At 46.1% G+C, this 15770-nt stretch overlaps 1 protein-coding gene across 1 annotated transcript in view; it reads left to right on the top strand.

Moving 5' to 3' along the window:
- The first annotated feature begins 318 nt into the window (after positions 1 to 318).
- The window catches only part of LOC117060323 (maestro heat-like repeat-containing protein family member 2B), a 61962-nt gene continuing 46510 nt past the window's right edge, over positions 319 to 15770 (top strand). Inside the window, exons 1-11 of the mRNA XM_033172541.1 lie at positions 319 to 455; positions 2282 to 2374; positions 2693 to 2803; positions 4334 to 4403; positions 6538 to 6654; positions 8218 to 8291; positions 9008 to 9130; positions 10745 to 10852; positions 12992 to 13130; positions 13315 to 13355; positions 15571 to 15692. Coding sequence (XP_033028432.1) covers positions 330 to 455; positions 2282 to 2374; positions 2693 to 2803; positions 4334 to 4403; positions 6538 to 6654; positions 8218 to 8291; positions 9008 to 9130; positions 10745 to 10852; positions 12992 to 13130; positions 13315 to 13355; positions 15571 to 15692 — 1124 coding nt within the window. The 5' untranslated portion in view covers positions 319 to 329. The remainder of the gene's footprint in view (positions 456 to 2281; positions 2375 to 2692; positions 2804 to 4333; positions 4404 to 6537; positions 6655 to 8217; positions 8292 to 9007; positions 9131 to 10744; positions 10853 to 12991; positions 13131 to 13314; positions 13356 to 15570; positions 15693 to 15770) is intronic.

The raw sequence follows: 15770 nt of genomic DNA, 5'->3' as shown, positions 1-15770 counted from the left end.
CCTTCATGCATAAATCTCAGGGCGGGTCGCAACTTAACAATACAAGGCAGCTACTGCAGACAGACCCCGGGGTCGATGAATTCAAGGAGATACATTGCCCCTATGTCTCTCCTGAAATAGGTTGTCATACACCGTGAGCAAAGCAGGATCTGTGCCAAAATCGGGCCCAGACCCCATATGGTATGGGTCTAGAAAATCACTTTCCTCCAAGAGCTCCCTGATCTGGTCTGAGACCACCCACTGGAGAACCTTTGCACTGGTGTGAAAGCAGCACTCAGCCCCACGGAAAACCTTTCCATGTGTGCCCTTTGCAGGTGAAAGAAGCCTTGATGAAAGCTCAGTGGCCCATGCTAGGAGCTCTGGTCCGCTGCAGAGCGAAGCAAGATGAGGTCATCAGGAAGATCCCGCAAGTCCTCCGAGACAGCAAGATTTTGGATTCTTTCCTCATTGCCAAAGTAAAGCGATATATTTCTTCTTAAAAACCAATTTTATAAGTTGTGTGTCTTTGCTTTTCAATTTGTGTTATTTTCTGCACTGTGACTCACTGTTATTTTTAGCAATCACATTTTAGAAATTATATATTGTAATCGCTAAGAGCGAACTTCTGTTTAATTCTTATTATTTGCTGGTGTTTATTTTTTTTCGTGTACTATTGTCTCCTAATGGATTATTGAGTATTGCATTATTTGATATAAGTCGTTTATTTTAAAGTTGTCTTTTTATCATGACGTGTTTGTATTGGATCAGATTGTTATAAGGTGTGTGATCTTCTTTTGTTTCTTTAGCTTGTATTTTGTATGTGTGTGTATATATATATATATATATATATATATATATATATATATATATATATAAATTTTTATTGGTTTTACATAGAGGTTGTACACAACAAACATAACAATTCCAAAAGTTTTTTTAAAAAGGTTCCTTCGAACCTTCAGACCTCCTTCCTTCCCTCCATGGGTTCCATTTCTAATAATAATAATAATAATAATCTTATACTGTAATTATCTATTATATAATCATAGTATTCAAAATTCATGTTACGTTACAAATGTCCTTATATTCCTGCCAATGATTTCAACAGTGGTCTCTGAAATATGTTAAAAAATTATTCCAGTCTTTTAAAAAAATACTTGGTCTTCCTGGTTTCTGATCTTTCCCGTCAGTCTCGCCATTTCCGCATATTCCATCAGCTTGGTCTGCATCTCTTCTCTGATTGGTTGGTTCTTCTTTCCGTTTCTGGGCTAGAAGCATCCTTGCTGCTCTTGTTGCGTCCATAAACAGTCTTTTGTTTTCTTTTGGTAGTTCAAGGCCTATAATACATAACCAAAAAGCCTCTGTTGTTGTTTTTTAACCAAAGCTACCTCCATCCTTCTGAGTCATCTTCTCCTGTCCCTTCCCTGGGGGGCTCTTGGGTGGATAGCTTCCACCACTCTTCCTCACCCAGCCCGTCCCCAACATCCTGCATGCCAAGCAGATGTTCTACCACTGAGTTGTTGGAGCAGAATTGCTCCAGCCCTTGGATCATTTAAGCTGCCCTTTTCTGAACGCTTTCCAGCTCTGCAATATCCTTGGGTTGTGGTAACCCTAAATGTACATTCTATTCCTGTGGGGATGTTAAGGATAATAGGAGAGTGTATGTTGATTAAATATTATCCTTCCTTCACTCACACCTAGTGAGTCATGTAGCAGAGCAGATTCCCCTCAATACAGCAGGAAGCCAGTTTGCAGATTCATTTGAATCTCCTCAGTTAAGCAATCCAATCTGGCTTGATCAGATTGGATTCTTCCTGGTGTCCTCTTTGATCCCTCTTAAAAGAATAAAGACACAAGAATCTTTCCTGAAAAGTAACAAGAAGTTTACTCACATTCAGTTCACAGTAGGATCCCTGAAGGCAGACTTCAGCTCGTAGTTACAGAACAAAGTGTGAGTTTGTCCCATATGGGGATTGAGCCCGTGTGCTGCTGGCTGAGAGCCAGTGGACAGCAAAATACATTAAGAGAACAGCATCAAAATGGCTGCAGGAGAACAGCATGGCATCAAGATACAAAGATGGCTGCGTGACTCGGATCTTTTATGGAGTCAGCCAGAGTCACGCCCATCTCCCTGGTCCCACGCAGGGGGGAGGATGCTCCAGCCAGGTGTAACAGGAAGCTATACTGGCTAGAGTAACATCCCACTGCTTGTGTCCACTCCAAGGAATGTTGTATTTGACTGGGGCCATGTCATAGATGTTTATAAGAGCAGGAACCGACTCTTTTTCTTTTTTCTTTTTAGAGGCTCAATAATTTTTTGGGTGTCTGCGAGGAGTACAAACCCCCAATCCCAAAGAAGATATCCCAGGCAGTTTGTGATTTTGTATTCAAGCAGGTAAGACATCAGGGAGCCGGTGATTTTTCTGACCCAAGTGACCTTTGTAAACTTTAAATCATGTCACCTTTGGAAATGACCTTGGTGCTCCGTGCACTTGTCGTTTGTGCAAAGGGCAGCTCCTGGGTGGTTTGGGCCAATTTTATCCCAGAAGAGTCGACATGGCCTCCAATTCCGTTGGTTGACACCCCAAGAGCTCCCTCTACTGGGAACCTCTCAGTCAACGTGGTAAAATTAGCACCTGAGTCTGCGCTGGGAATGCAAGCTGGGGGTGGTTTCAAAGCAAGCGAGGTACCGATGTATCTTGATCTCTTCCAGGTTGTCCCACGCAGTACTTCAGGGCAACAGAAGATAATGGAAAGGTTCAAGCACCAACGCTTCACAGCGGAAAGGCAGATCCAAGAAGGAGAATCGTTCCTGTGTCATCTGGTAGCTTACATAATAATAACAATAATAATAATAATAATAATAATAATAACAACAACAACAACAACAACAATAATAATAATAACAATAATAATAATATTTATTATTTGTACCCCGCCCATCTGGCTGGATTTCCCCAGCCACTCTGGGCGGCTTCCAACAAAAATCAGATACAAAAATATTACACATTAAAAACTTCCCTGAAAAGGGCTGCCTTCAGGTATTTTCTGAATGTCAGGTAGTTATTTATCTCCTTGACCTCTGATGGGAGGGCGTTCCACAGGGCGGGCGCCACCACCGAGAAGGCCCTCTGCCTGGTTCCCTGTAACTTCGCTTCTCGCAATGAGGGAACCGCCAGAAGGCCCTCGGAGCTGGATCTCAGTGTCCGGGCTGAATGATGGGGGTGAGTAGAATGTGTCCTTTTATTGAAAATGCATCTCTGGGTTATTTGTGGGGCATAGGAATTTGTTCATTCCCCCCCCCAAAAAAAAATATAGTCCGGCCCCCCACAAGGTCTGAGGGACAGTGGACTGGCCCCCTGCTGAAAAAGTTTGCTGACCAGGGCATGCATTCTTCTCTGTTAGTCCTTAGTATTCTTTCAGGACCTCAGCTTGGCACTGAAAAGCAGATCTCAGGCCACAGCTCAGTGGTAGAGCATCTGCTTGGTGTGCAGAAGGTCTTGGGTTCAATCCCCCAAGATGACAAGTAGAGACCCCTGCCTGAAACCCTGGAGAGATGCGGCCACTCAGTGCACACAATATTGAGCAAGATGGACCAACTGCATCTTCCTAATGTGAACTAGTATTTAAGCATTGCTGAATTGGCCTGTTTGGGGACCATTTAAGCCATGGGTAGCCAAACTAAGGCCCGGGGGCTGGATCCTGCCCAATCGCCTTCTAAATCCAGCCCGCAGACAGGATGTCATCTAGAGGAGGGAGAAAGGTTGTTTTCTGCTGCTCCAGAGAAGCGGACATGGGGCAATGGATTCAAACTACAGTGGTGCCCCGCTAGACGAATGCCTCGCTAGACGGAAAACTCGCTAGACGAAGGCATTCGTCTAGCGGAAGGCTGCCCCGCAAGACGAAAAAGTCTATGGGGCTGCCTCGCAAGACGAATTTTTTTCTTTTCTTTTTCTTTTTCATCTAGCAAAAACCGCGATTTGCATTGGTGCTTTGCTAGACGAAAAAATTGCTAGATGAAAATACTCGCAGAACGAATTATTTTCGTCTAGCGAGGCACCACTGTACAAGAAAGAAGATTTCACCTAAACATTAAGAAGAACTTCCTGACAGTAAGAGCTGTTGGACAGTGGAATTTGCTGCCAAGGAGTGTGGTGGAGTCTCCTTCTTTGGAGGTCTTTAAGCGGAGGCTTGACAGCCATCTGTCAGGAATGCTTTGATGGTGTTTCCTGCTTGTCAGGGGGTTGGACTGGATGGCCCTTGTGGTCTCTTCCAACTCGATGATTCTATGACTGGCCCTTTCCTGATCTGAAAAGATGGCTCCTTCAAGCCAACAGCCTTTTTCCTCTTACAGTCCTCTTCTGAACACCGGGAGCTCTGCATGGATCACCGGAATGTCCTTATGGAAGCCTTTGCACACTTGGGTAAGGACCGGAGTAGGAATAGAGAACCTGTGCCCCTCACCCCCACCCCATAAATGCACCCAACAGGTGTTGCCGGACTCCAGCTCCCATCACCCCTAAATATCCACACTCCCTTTCATTTGTATGCCATCGTTCCACAGTTGAAGCCACAGTTGAAGGAAGCTTGCAGCATGAAAAAAAAATACATTGCAACAAAAGAATAAATAAAACATTAAAAAAAAATACACAACCAAACAGCAATTTCCACAAGAAGCACACAAGGTCTAAAATAAAGATACAAAAACTCAACAGGAAAACCCAGATATTCACTAGGCCATGTTGGACTGATGGGAGTCCTACAACAAGAGAGGGCTCCGGCTGCTACATCCTCAGACAAGAGACCTGAAAATATCATTTCCTTCTTGGTTTTCCTCAGAAATGTCAGGTCTTAGGTCTTGGATGAATCTGTCAGTTGTAGTTTCTGTCAGTTTCTCATTTTCCACTCTTCATTTCTCCACATTTGCACATCAGATCTATCTATCTATCTATCTATCTATCTATCTATCTATCTATCTATCCATCCATTTATCCATCCATCCATCAATCCATCTATACATCCATCCATCCATCCATCCATCCATCCATCCATCCATCTATCCATCCATCTATCCATCCATCTATCCATCCATCTATCCATCTATCCATCCATCTATCCACCCACCCATCTATTCTAGTGCTCACAAAAATTCACAATTTTAGTTCAAATTTCTCCTAATGGACACATATTTTTGCGCTCACAATTTGGCCTAATAACACACCCTGACAAAGCAATGTCCCCAAATACATTTGTGTATCTAATTTTCACCAGTAGGTGCATTTTGGAGCACACTTCCCTGCGTTAGATGCATTTTTGTACCCACTGCTTGGCAGGAGAACTGCATCGCAAAATTCAGAGAAGGGTGAAGGGCAAAAGATCGCTACGTGTTGGTGTTCTCATCTTGTTTTGGAAATGGTGAATTAGGTCGGCTAGCTTTTAAACATGAGCTGAATCAAACCCACACATGCTGTTGTTGTTTAGTCGTGTCCAACTCTCCATGACCCCATGGACCAGAGCACACCAGGCACTCCTGTCTTCCACTGCCTCCCACAGTTTGGTCAGACTCATGTTGGTAGCTTCGAGAACACTGTCCAACCATCTCGTCCTCTGCCGTCCCCTTCTCCTTGTGCCCTCCATCTTTCCAAACATCAGAGTCTTTTCTAAGGAGTCTTCTCTTCTCATGAGGTGGCCAAAGTACTGGAGCCTCAACTTCAGGATCTGTCCTTCTAGTGAGCACTCAGGGCTGATTTCTTTGAGAATGGATAGGTTTGATCTTCTTGCAGTCCATGGGACTCTCAAGAGTCTCCTCCAGCACCATAATTCAAAAGCATCAATTCTTCGGCGATCAGCCTTCTTGATGGTCCAGCTCTCACTTCCGTACATTACTACTGGGAAAACCATAGCTTTAACTATACGGACCTTTGTCGGCAAGGTGATGTTTTTGCTTTTTAAGATGCTGTCTAGGTTTGTCATTGCTTTTCTCCCAAGAAGCAGGCGTCTTCTAATTTCGTGACTGCTGTCACCATCTGCAGTGATCACGGAGCCCAAGAAAGTGAAATCTCTCACTGCCTCCATTTCTTCCCCTTCTATTTGCCAGGAGGTGATGGGACCAGTGGCCATGATCTTAGTTTTTTTGATGTTGAGCTTCAGACCATATTTTGTGCTCTCCTCTTTCAGCCTCATGAAAAGGTTCTTTAATTCCTCCTCACTTTCTGCCATCAAGGTTGTGTCATCAGCATACCTGAGCTTGTTGATATTTCTTCCAGCAATCTTAATTCCGGTTTGGGATTCATCCAGTCCAGCCTTTCGCACGATGAATTCTGCATATAAGTTAAATAAGCAGGGAGACAATATACAGCCTTGTTGTACTCCTTTCCCAATTTTGAACCAGTCAGTTGTTCCATATCCAGTTCTAACTGTAGCTTCTTGTCCCACATAGAGATTTCTCAGGAGATGGAGAAATACACATACACACTTGCAAAATAATGATAACGATGATCTATAAGAGGGATGATGGGAGGTCCAACTTGTCCGAATTTGCCATTCCTTTCCTTGCAGTCGGCTGCTGTCCCGTCGATGCTCTGGACTTCTTGCAGGCTCAGATGAAGGAGGACTCCGAATATATCCGTGTGGGGTTCTTAGTGCATCTAAAAATGATTATTGGCAATGACGGCCGTAAGTAGCAGCATCCACAGCTTAGGTGTATAGAAGAGTAACATTAGCATTTATACAACGTTTCCATGTAGGGTTGGTCAGGCTTCAGTTTTGCATGATATGCTTTGCGGTTTGTTTGTTTTTACCAGAACCCCGAAATTCCCCCATTCAGTGCAAAAACGTAGCTGAGAAAGGCACATAGATCATGGGACAAATTGTTTGATGGCGGAGCAGAGCACCTGGGGAAGGGCTATAGTTCAGTAGTTTTGCAGAAGGTTGCTTCCTCCAGGTCCAACCCCTGCCAGGTTCAAGCCCTGGCATCTGTTGGGGCGGGTATTTACCCCTGCCTGAGGAGCCGCCGGAAGTCAGTGTAGACAGTATTGAGACAGATGGATCAATTATCTGTCTCAGTATAAAATGGAAGAGTGAAAGTCACCGGAAGCCGAGAACATTGAAAATGCTATAAAAACTGATTTATAAGCAAGAAAACAAGACTGTTTGTAAAATGGAAATGTGTGAGAGAGAAGTTCTACATTTTCTTCTAATGAAGCGTGATTTGGGATGCAATCCTGGAGATGATTTGCAGTAATTGTTTCACCATAATCATTATCATAATCATTATTATTATTCAAAACAAAATAAAAAATTCTTTCCAGTAGCACCTTAGAGACCAGCTAAGTTTGTTCTTGGTATGAGCTTTCGTGTGCATGCACTGCTTAAAAGAAATATGTGTTCACGTTCCATGCAGTCTTGTTCTAAAATGGTTTTGATACCATTTTCGTTGCTTTGGGGTTCTTGTGATGCTGTCTGCTGTTCCTTATGGTCTTGGCACCCAGTGGCATAGGAAGGTTGGGGCATAGGGGGCGGGGCGGCCCGTGTTCCAGGGGAGGGGGTGACACTCCCCCGCTGCCCGACACCCCGTCTGTGCTTCTTTACGGACAGATGGGGCAGCCCCACAACCCGCCGCTCGTTCGCCGGCTTGTGGGGCTGCCCCAGCTATAAAGCAGCATGGCTGGGGCAGCCCCACGACCCGATGCTTGCTTGCTGGCTTGCCATGGGAGCAGCAGCGCCGGCCCAGCTGCGCTACATATACCCGGAAATTCCGGGCATGCGTAGTGCAGCCAACATGTGTTGTGACGCCCCGCCCCAGGGGGGTGCCTCCTCTCCACCTCCCCAGGTGGTGGAGAGGCTTCCTCCACCACTGTTGGCACCTTCCCCTTTGTTTTGGTTCTGACTTGGTGGAAGCCATGTTCCTGATGTCCCTAAGGATCTCTTTCTCTAGGTATTTTCCAGACAGAACCCAGAACCCCACTTACCAAGGATACTGTAAGTAGCCCATGGCCTGAACCAGGAAGAGGTCAGGTGCCCCTTGAGATGCCTTCAAACTTGATGATCCAATGCCCCTAGCTCCAGTTCAGCATGCGGTTTGGGACCATTGAGTTGGGCAGATAGAGCTGGGAATGGGCTGAGTGGGTTTTGCAAGGAAGGGCGCATCATTTCATGGGCGCTTGTCTGAGATGGAGCTGACAAATGTCCATGTTGGAGCCCCACTGAAATCTGATCTGCATCTCCTGCCTCTTCTAGCGTGTGAGAGCAGAAATAAGAAACAGCCAATTGTGGAAGCCGTGAAATGTCTTCTGGACGACCACCGTGAAGGGGTAAGACCATCAATAGCACCCTCCTCCATAAAACTAAATGGATCACTCTGTTGCGCCCCCATGGGGAAGGAAAAACCTAAACATGATGCAGAGTTCCCAAAAACTAGACCTGAAGCATTGATTCCCCCCCCCTGCAAAAATGGTTTTACATTTTTCATATTTTCTTACAAAGGAATAATAACAAGTAATAATAAAAAATCTTTTATTTATAGCCCGCCCTCCCCAGCCAAAGTCGGGCTCAGGGTGGCTAACATCAGATACATAACATTGGTATAAAATCAAACAATATTTAAATTACCTTCTAAAAACATCTCAAAATCAAATTGAAGTCCAATTAGATGGCTTTCCACAGGGTTAGGGTTGGGAACAGTAAGTGCTCCACTGAACTGAAATTTCAGCCTTCACGACATAGGAAAACAGCCAAGTGAACAGCTATTTTGGTGGAGGAGGGACAAAATATTAACCGATATGCATGAAATTTCATATATAGCTATATAATCCCTTGTATAGTAAGATAAGACCTTTGGAGCAGGCATTTTTTTAAAATAGTTTTTTTTTATGAACCGCCCTAGTAGGGCAGTAATTGTTCCTTGATAATTTGTCACCCCCTCCATTATGGAACATGGGGTGGACCGCCCCCTATGCCCCCCCCTTGCTACACCCCTGGGTATCGCCTTTCGAAAGGTGACATGACTTTGCTTTCCCTACTGCCACAGGTGAGAAAAGCACTCCTGCGTTTCATTAAAGAGCTCCTTTGCTCTCAAAACGTCGAGGGCTGTCCCGTGTGGGAGATGGTTGTCTACATCTTCAGCCAGTTCACTGTGCACATCAGCCATCCAGTAAGTCAGGAAACAAGCCGCTAAAATGTTTGTGTCCAGTTCTGGGCACCACAGTTCAAGAAGGATACTGACAAGCTGGAAGGTGTCCAGAGGAGGGCAACCAAAATGGTCAAAGGCCTGGAAACAATGCCTGATGAGGAACGTTTTAGGGAGCTGGGTATGTTTAGCCTGGAGAAGAGAAGGTGAAGGGGTGATATGATAGCCATGTTCAAATATATCAAAGGATGTCATATAGAGGATGGAGAAAGGTTGTTTTCTGCTGCTCCAGAGAAGCGGACACAGAGCAATGGATTCAAACTACAAGAAAGAAAATTCCTGAAAGACCTACATTGGCTCCCAGGACGTTTCCGAGCACAAAGTGTTGGTGCTGACCTTTAAAGCCCTAAACGGCCTCGGCCCAGTATACCATATTTGCCCCATCGTCCTGCCCAAAAACTGAGGTCCGACTCCGAGGGCCTTCTGGCAGTTCCCTCACTGTGAGAAGTAAAGTTACAGGGAACCAAGCAGAGGGCCTTCTCGGTGGTGGTGCCCTCTCTATGGAACACCCTCCCATCAGATGTCAAGGAGATATACAACTACCTGACGTTTAGAAGACGTCTGAAGGCAGCCCTATTTAGGGAAGCTTTTAATGCCGAATGTTTTACAAATTTTTTTGGTGTTGTAATCCGCCCGGTGTGTGGCTGGGGAAACCCAGCCAGATGGGCGGGGTATAAATAATAAAATTTATTATTATTATTAACCTCAGTTTATGTATCCTCCTCACCTGAGCTGTGCGCAAGCAGGCGCAGACTACACCTGCTTCTGTTCCTTCCCTCTTCAATTCTCTCCTGATCCTGGGAGATCCTGGGATCAGGAGAGATGGGGGGGCAGCAGGAGGAGGAGGAGGTGTGGAAGTCCTGGACTGCCAGACCACATCTTGCACTCGTTCTTCACTCTCCAATCCTTCACCTTCTCCTGCCTCTGACTCTCATCTCCTGGCTGCTACAGGCTCCCCCAGATCACTGATTCCTTCTTCTAAGTCGGCCTCCAGCCCCATTTCTCCCGGTGCCCACTCCTCAGTGCCCAGCCAGTCGCAAGCGGTGGCAGCAGCAACAGCAGTGCTGTCAAGTATCCCGTTTTCCCCGGGAATCTGCCTTATTTCAAGCAGTTTCCCGCTGCTATCCCTTATTTGTTATATCCCTTTAATTTCCCGTTTTTTCAAAGGAAGCAGCTCCTCTCCCTCCCCCTGCTGGCCAGGGACTGGGAAGACCTCGCCTCCTTGCAGCCTCAAAGCAAACGGGAGCCATTTCCTGTGCTTACAGGCGTCGTAGCCCACGGGCAGCGTTTCCAAAATACAGTAAACCTACTGCGCGCATTCACACCAGTGCCGCCCAATTTTGCTTCTGGCTCCGCCCACCACTGCCATGTGACTGTCCCCGGGATAGGTGAGGCTGCTGATCCCTTATTTTCAAATCCTAAACTTGACAGCTTTGAGCAACAGGGCAGGGCAAGACGGCGCTTCCTGTTTCACCTCAAGTGGAGAAACGGGACACGCTGTCCCTGCCAACAACGTTGGGAAGGTTCCCGTTCCCCTTCTCCAAAAGCCTCTTCTCCTCTTTGCCTTTCTTGCCAAAGCTTGGGAAAGACCCTGCGGTCAAGCAGAAGGAGAAAGAAGAACGGATTCAGGAACTCTGCATCGATGTCTTGGAGAATTTGAACACCTCTGCGGAAGGGATGAGCAAAGTGAGTGATTCGTATGGATTTTTCACGGAAGAAGATCCCTCCTGGGTCACAGCACAGGTCTGTCCATGAGAGCTCCTGGCCACATACCGCAGAGGAGAGATTCAGTTCAGTTTGCATGTAAAGGCTAACCCATGGGTAGGCAAACTAAGGCCCGGGGCCGGATGTGGCCCAATCGCCTTCTAAATCCAGCCCGCGGACGGTCCAGGAATCAGTGTGTTTTTACATGAGTAGAATGTGTGCTTTTATTTAAAATGCATCTCTGGGTTATTTGTGGGGCATAGGAATTCGCTCATTTTTTCCCCCTCCAAAATATAGTCCAGCCCCCCACAAGGTCTGGGGGAAAGTGCTACTCGAAAAGTTTATTTACCCCGGGCTAACCGACCAAATTAGCTATTTCTGATGAAATGTGCAAACCAAAACTCACATATCCTTTCAAAATGCTCATGTTAGGGGGAAGTTTGCCAAAGGACAGTTAGGTGTTAGTGAAAATAACATTTAAAAATGCATTTGGGGAAATTGCTTGCAAAGATGTGCACATTTGTCAAAACTGCATACAAAATGTGTTCATTAAGAGAAATTCACACCCAAACGCTGATGAATTTTCACGAGGACTTTAAAAGAAATTGCAAAATGTGGAGAACTGAATTCAAGACTGGAAAAAATGAGGACCCCCCCCCTTGTTTCTATTTAGATTATTTTCTTTTTTCTTTAATTTTTTTAAAAAGTGATTGGATACTTAAAATCAACCTTTGCATATATTCTTTCAAACTTTAATAAAATCTATTGAAAAAAGAAAGGAACAATGAGAAATGGAGAAAAGTGAAATTGACAGATCCAGTCTGAGGGCCACATTACCTTACGAGGATCCTACTGGGGGCCACACGTCAGTGGTGGGCGGGGCCCAAGGCATAAGTGGGCGGAGCATTGCACAGAGGCGTATACGAACCACCAACAGATCTCTCCATCCTCTTTCGGGGCAAGCAAGTGACAAAAATCACTCCAGGAGGGTGTGGCTTCTGGGAAGGGGTGTGATTTGAACCCCAAGGCCTGAGCTTCTCCACCCCAACAGAGGCAGACTTTGGTAATATGATGTCCCAAGCAAGGACAAAATCTGCCCTCGCCCACCAAAAAAAATTCTTATTTTCACAACAATTCATTTTGGTACTCACTGGGCCTTACTTTGAGTTGTTGTTGTTCAGTCGTTTAGTCGTGTCCGACTCTTCATGACCCCATGGACCAGAGCACGCCAGGCACTCCTGTCTTCCACTGCCTCCTGCAGTTTGGTCAGACTCATGTTGGCAGCTTCAGGAACACTGTCCAACCATCTCGTCCTCTGTCGTCCCCTTCTCCTTGTGCCCTCCATCTTTCCCAACATCAGGGTCTTTTCCAGGGAGTCTTCTCTTCTCATGAGGTGGCCAAAGTCTTGGAGCCTCAGCTTCAGGATCTGTCCTTCCAGTGAGCACTCAGGGCTGATTTCTTTAAGGATGGATAGGTTTGATCTTCTGGTAGTCCATGGGACTCTCAAGAGTCTCATCCAGCACCATAATTCAAAAGCATCAATTCTTTAGCAATCAGCCTTCTTTATGGTCCAGCTCTCACTTCCATACATCACAACTGGGAAAATCATAGCTTTAACTACGCAGACCTTTGTCGGCAAGGTGATGTCTCTGCTTTTTAAGATGCTGTCTAGGTTTGCCATTACTTTGAGTAGGTACCCACATAAATATAGGTACAGTGGAACCTCAGTTCAGAACCCGAACACCAAAAACCTGGAAGTAATTGCTTCTGTTTTCAAACGCAGCTTGGAAGTTGAACAGCTTCTGAGGCACGTTTCTCCCCCCCCCCCATTGACTTTGCAACAAGCCCATTGATCTTCAGTTTTTGAACATTTCGGAAGTCAAGCGGTCTTCTGGAATGGATTACGTTCAGAAACTAAGGTTCCACTGTATTATTATTATTATTATTATCATCCTCTGCTTGGCATCCTGTGCAGGGGAACCACCCTAAATCTGGCGTTGACCCCAGCTGCTGAATATCGATCTCAGCCCTAGCTGAGCCCATACACACAATGGTTCCAGTAAACTGAACCCAGTGCCAATCGGAGCAAAAAACCCAATTGCCCCTCCCTCCTCTTTGCAGGCTCTGTGGCCAAGGCTCCTCTTCTTCGTTGTACCAGCTCCATACACCCCAACTCTGACCCCGCTCTGCAGATGCCTGAAAGAAATGGCCCTCGGCCGAGAGGACGATGCGACACTCTTCCTTGGCTCTTGCAAAGGAGGTTTGTGGAAGGAGGTTGTCAAAGGCCGGTCCAAGTGCTTGAAGGAGGGCAATGCCAAGAGGCACCCTCCACTATCTTCCCACCAGTGGGCCAGTGGGGGAGTTATAGATGAAGCCAACGGCAGAAAACCACACCTTCCTTCCAAGCCTGGCGTACTGAATTTTCTTCTTGTTTTTCTTTTCAGTAGGCCTTCCAAGCGCTCACGGATTGGTAGCAAGGCTTCTGGTGAGGAATGAGTAAAAAAAAAGCAGGGGTTTTTTTTCCTTGAAAAATAAAATAAGCATATGCGATGCATTTCAATATATCAGATCCCCTTCCCCAGGGTATTTATTGATCATCAATATAGGAACTTCAATTTAAGTGTACTGCCAGGGCCAGATTTAGGTTTGATGAGGCCCTAAGCTACTGAAGGTAAAGGTAAAGGTAAAGGGACCCCTGACCATTAGGTCCAGTCATGTCCAACTCTGGGGTTGCGGCGCTCATCTCGCGTTACTGGCCGAGGGAGCAGGCGTACAGCTCCACCTGTATCCCACCCCAAAAATATACTTCTTAATTGTATTACAGTTCAACAATTACTTTGATAAAATGCATATTTTGTTATGTGCAAATAGCTTTAGATACCTATTAGGTCCATAAATTACCATATAGCATATATTCAACACAAAAAATAGTGACAATTTGTTGTTGACAAAGGACAGCTGGACATATAAAGGGCGCTGTGGGTTAAACCACTGATCCTAGGGCTTGCTGATCAGAAGGTCGGCGGTTTGAATCCCCACGACGGGGTGAGCTCCTGTTGCTCGATCCTTGCTCCTGCCAACTCAGCAGTTCGAAAGCACGTCAAAGTGCAAGTAGATAAATGGGTACCACTTCAGCGGGAAGGTAAACAGCGTTTCTGTGCGCTGCTCTGGTTCGCCAGAACCGGCTTAGTCATCCTGGCCACATGACTCGGAAGCTGTCTGCGGACAAATGCCAGCTCCCTCAGCCTACAGAGCGAGATAAGCGTGCAACCCCAGAGTCGTCTGTGACTGGACTTTATGGTCAGGGGTACCTTTACCTTTACGTATATTTTTTGGGGTAGCCAAGAAAGTGGGGCCCCAAGCTATAGCTTGTTTAGCTTATACGTAAATCTGGCACTGTGTACTGCACAAACTTGTTAGGTCTAGTGCCGGATAGTGACTTTGGAGCCCCAAACTCCTAAATTGAAGCTTCCATGAATTTTGCAACCTTAGCTGTGATTCCTGCACTGCAAGGGGGTTGGGCTAGATGACTCTTGGGGTCCCATCAAACTCTAGAGTTCCAGGAGTCTGTGATTCTATGAACTGTTTGCTGTGAGTCATAGATGGAGGGGCGAGTGCTCAGATTCTGTTTCCAGAGCCCTTCCTTGTGCTTCCTCTCTGTAAGATGTAAGAAGTGGCTCCTAAATCCCTTAATCCCGCTCCTTCAAATACAATCCGAACAAAACGGGTGAAGCAGCAAAGAGTTTATTGAATACGTTCCTGCAAGAGCGGGTGTCCAAAGCAGTTTATATTTTCTTAACCTGGCCACATTATTCCTCCCTCTTTTCCTGGCTGGATACTCAGAAATTTACAACCTATCCTGAATGCCTAGTTATCTCACTAAACTCCCTGCCCCTGTTGACATCTTCCATTACTCTTGATTTTGAAGGCCCCCCTCTCCCTTGTTTACCCAATTACTTATTTGGTTTATGTTCCTATGCATCAACATACTGATGAAAGGGACAGAGACACATCCTGACCACTAGCTGTCCCAGTTACAGGTAGGTAGCCATGTTGGTCTGCCATAGCCAAAACAAAATAAAAAATTAAAAAATTAAAAAAATCATTCCAGTAGCACCTTAGAGACCAACTAAATTAGAGACCAACAAACTTAGTTGGTCTCTAAGGTGCTACTGGAAGGATTTTTTTATTTTATATTTTGTTTTGACTAGTTGTCCCAGTTACAAATGTAAACGAGTTCTATACCTGCTGAAGCCTACAAATAAACCAGGGGTCGGCAACCTAAGGCCCATGGGCCACAAGCAGCCCATGGGGGTCGTTTAACCGGCCCACAAGCAGCCCCTGAACCGAGCCGCCTGCTCGGCGAGTCCCTGTGCGCTGCGCTAAACCAGCGCAACACAGCGTGGGGACTTGCTTCTGCGGCGCCAGAAATCGCATCTGCACAGATGGTAGAAATCCTGACCCACAATCTGGCCCACGGAGGGATCTCCGCTGGAGTAAACCGGCCCACGCGAGGTAAACCTTGCCGGCCCTGAAATAAACCATATTCCAGCTGCAAGCTGCCTTTATTTATGAGCATTCTAACCACAAGCTTGTTCTAACCAGGAGTGTAAGCAAGTCTGGGCTGCCTGGGGTTGTCTAGCAGTTGCAGCACTGTGGAAAAAGCAACACCCTCATCCCTCACACTCTCCTGCCGACAGGTCTTGGCGTCCAATCCGAACCAAAGAGGGAGCTGGGCGCTGCAACTCTTACACGCCCTGCACAGCAACATCCACACGGCCATCACCAAGCTGTGGGCCAAGCAAATCCCATTCCTTTGGGATTCCTTCCTAAGCAAGGCGATGATACAAACAGGTAAACCTCCTTTGCGCGTGGCCACCGAGAAACACTTTCGCCCTGG

Source organism: Lacerta agilis, chromosome 1 (genome assembly GCF_009819535.1).
Source record: "Lacerta agilis isolate rLacAgi1 chromosome 1, rLacAgi1.pri, whole genome shotgun sequence".
Lineage (NCBI taxonomy): Eukaryota > Metazoa > Chordata > Lepidosauria > Squamata > Lacertidae > Lacerta > Lacerta agilis.
Note: the sequence above shows the minus strand (reverse complement) of the source record. Positions and strands in the feature narration are given on the sequence as shown.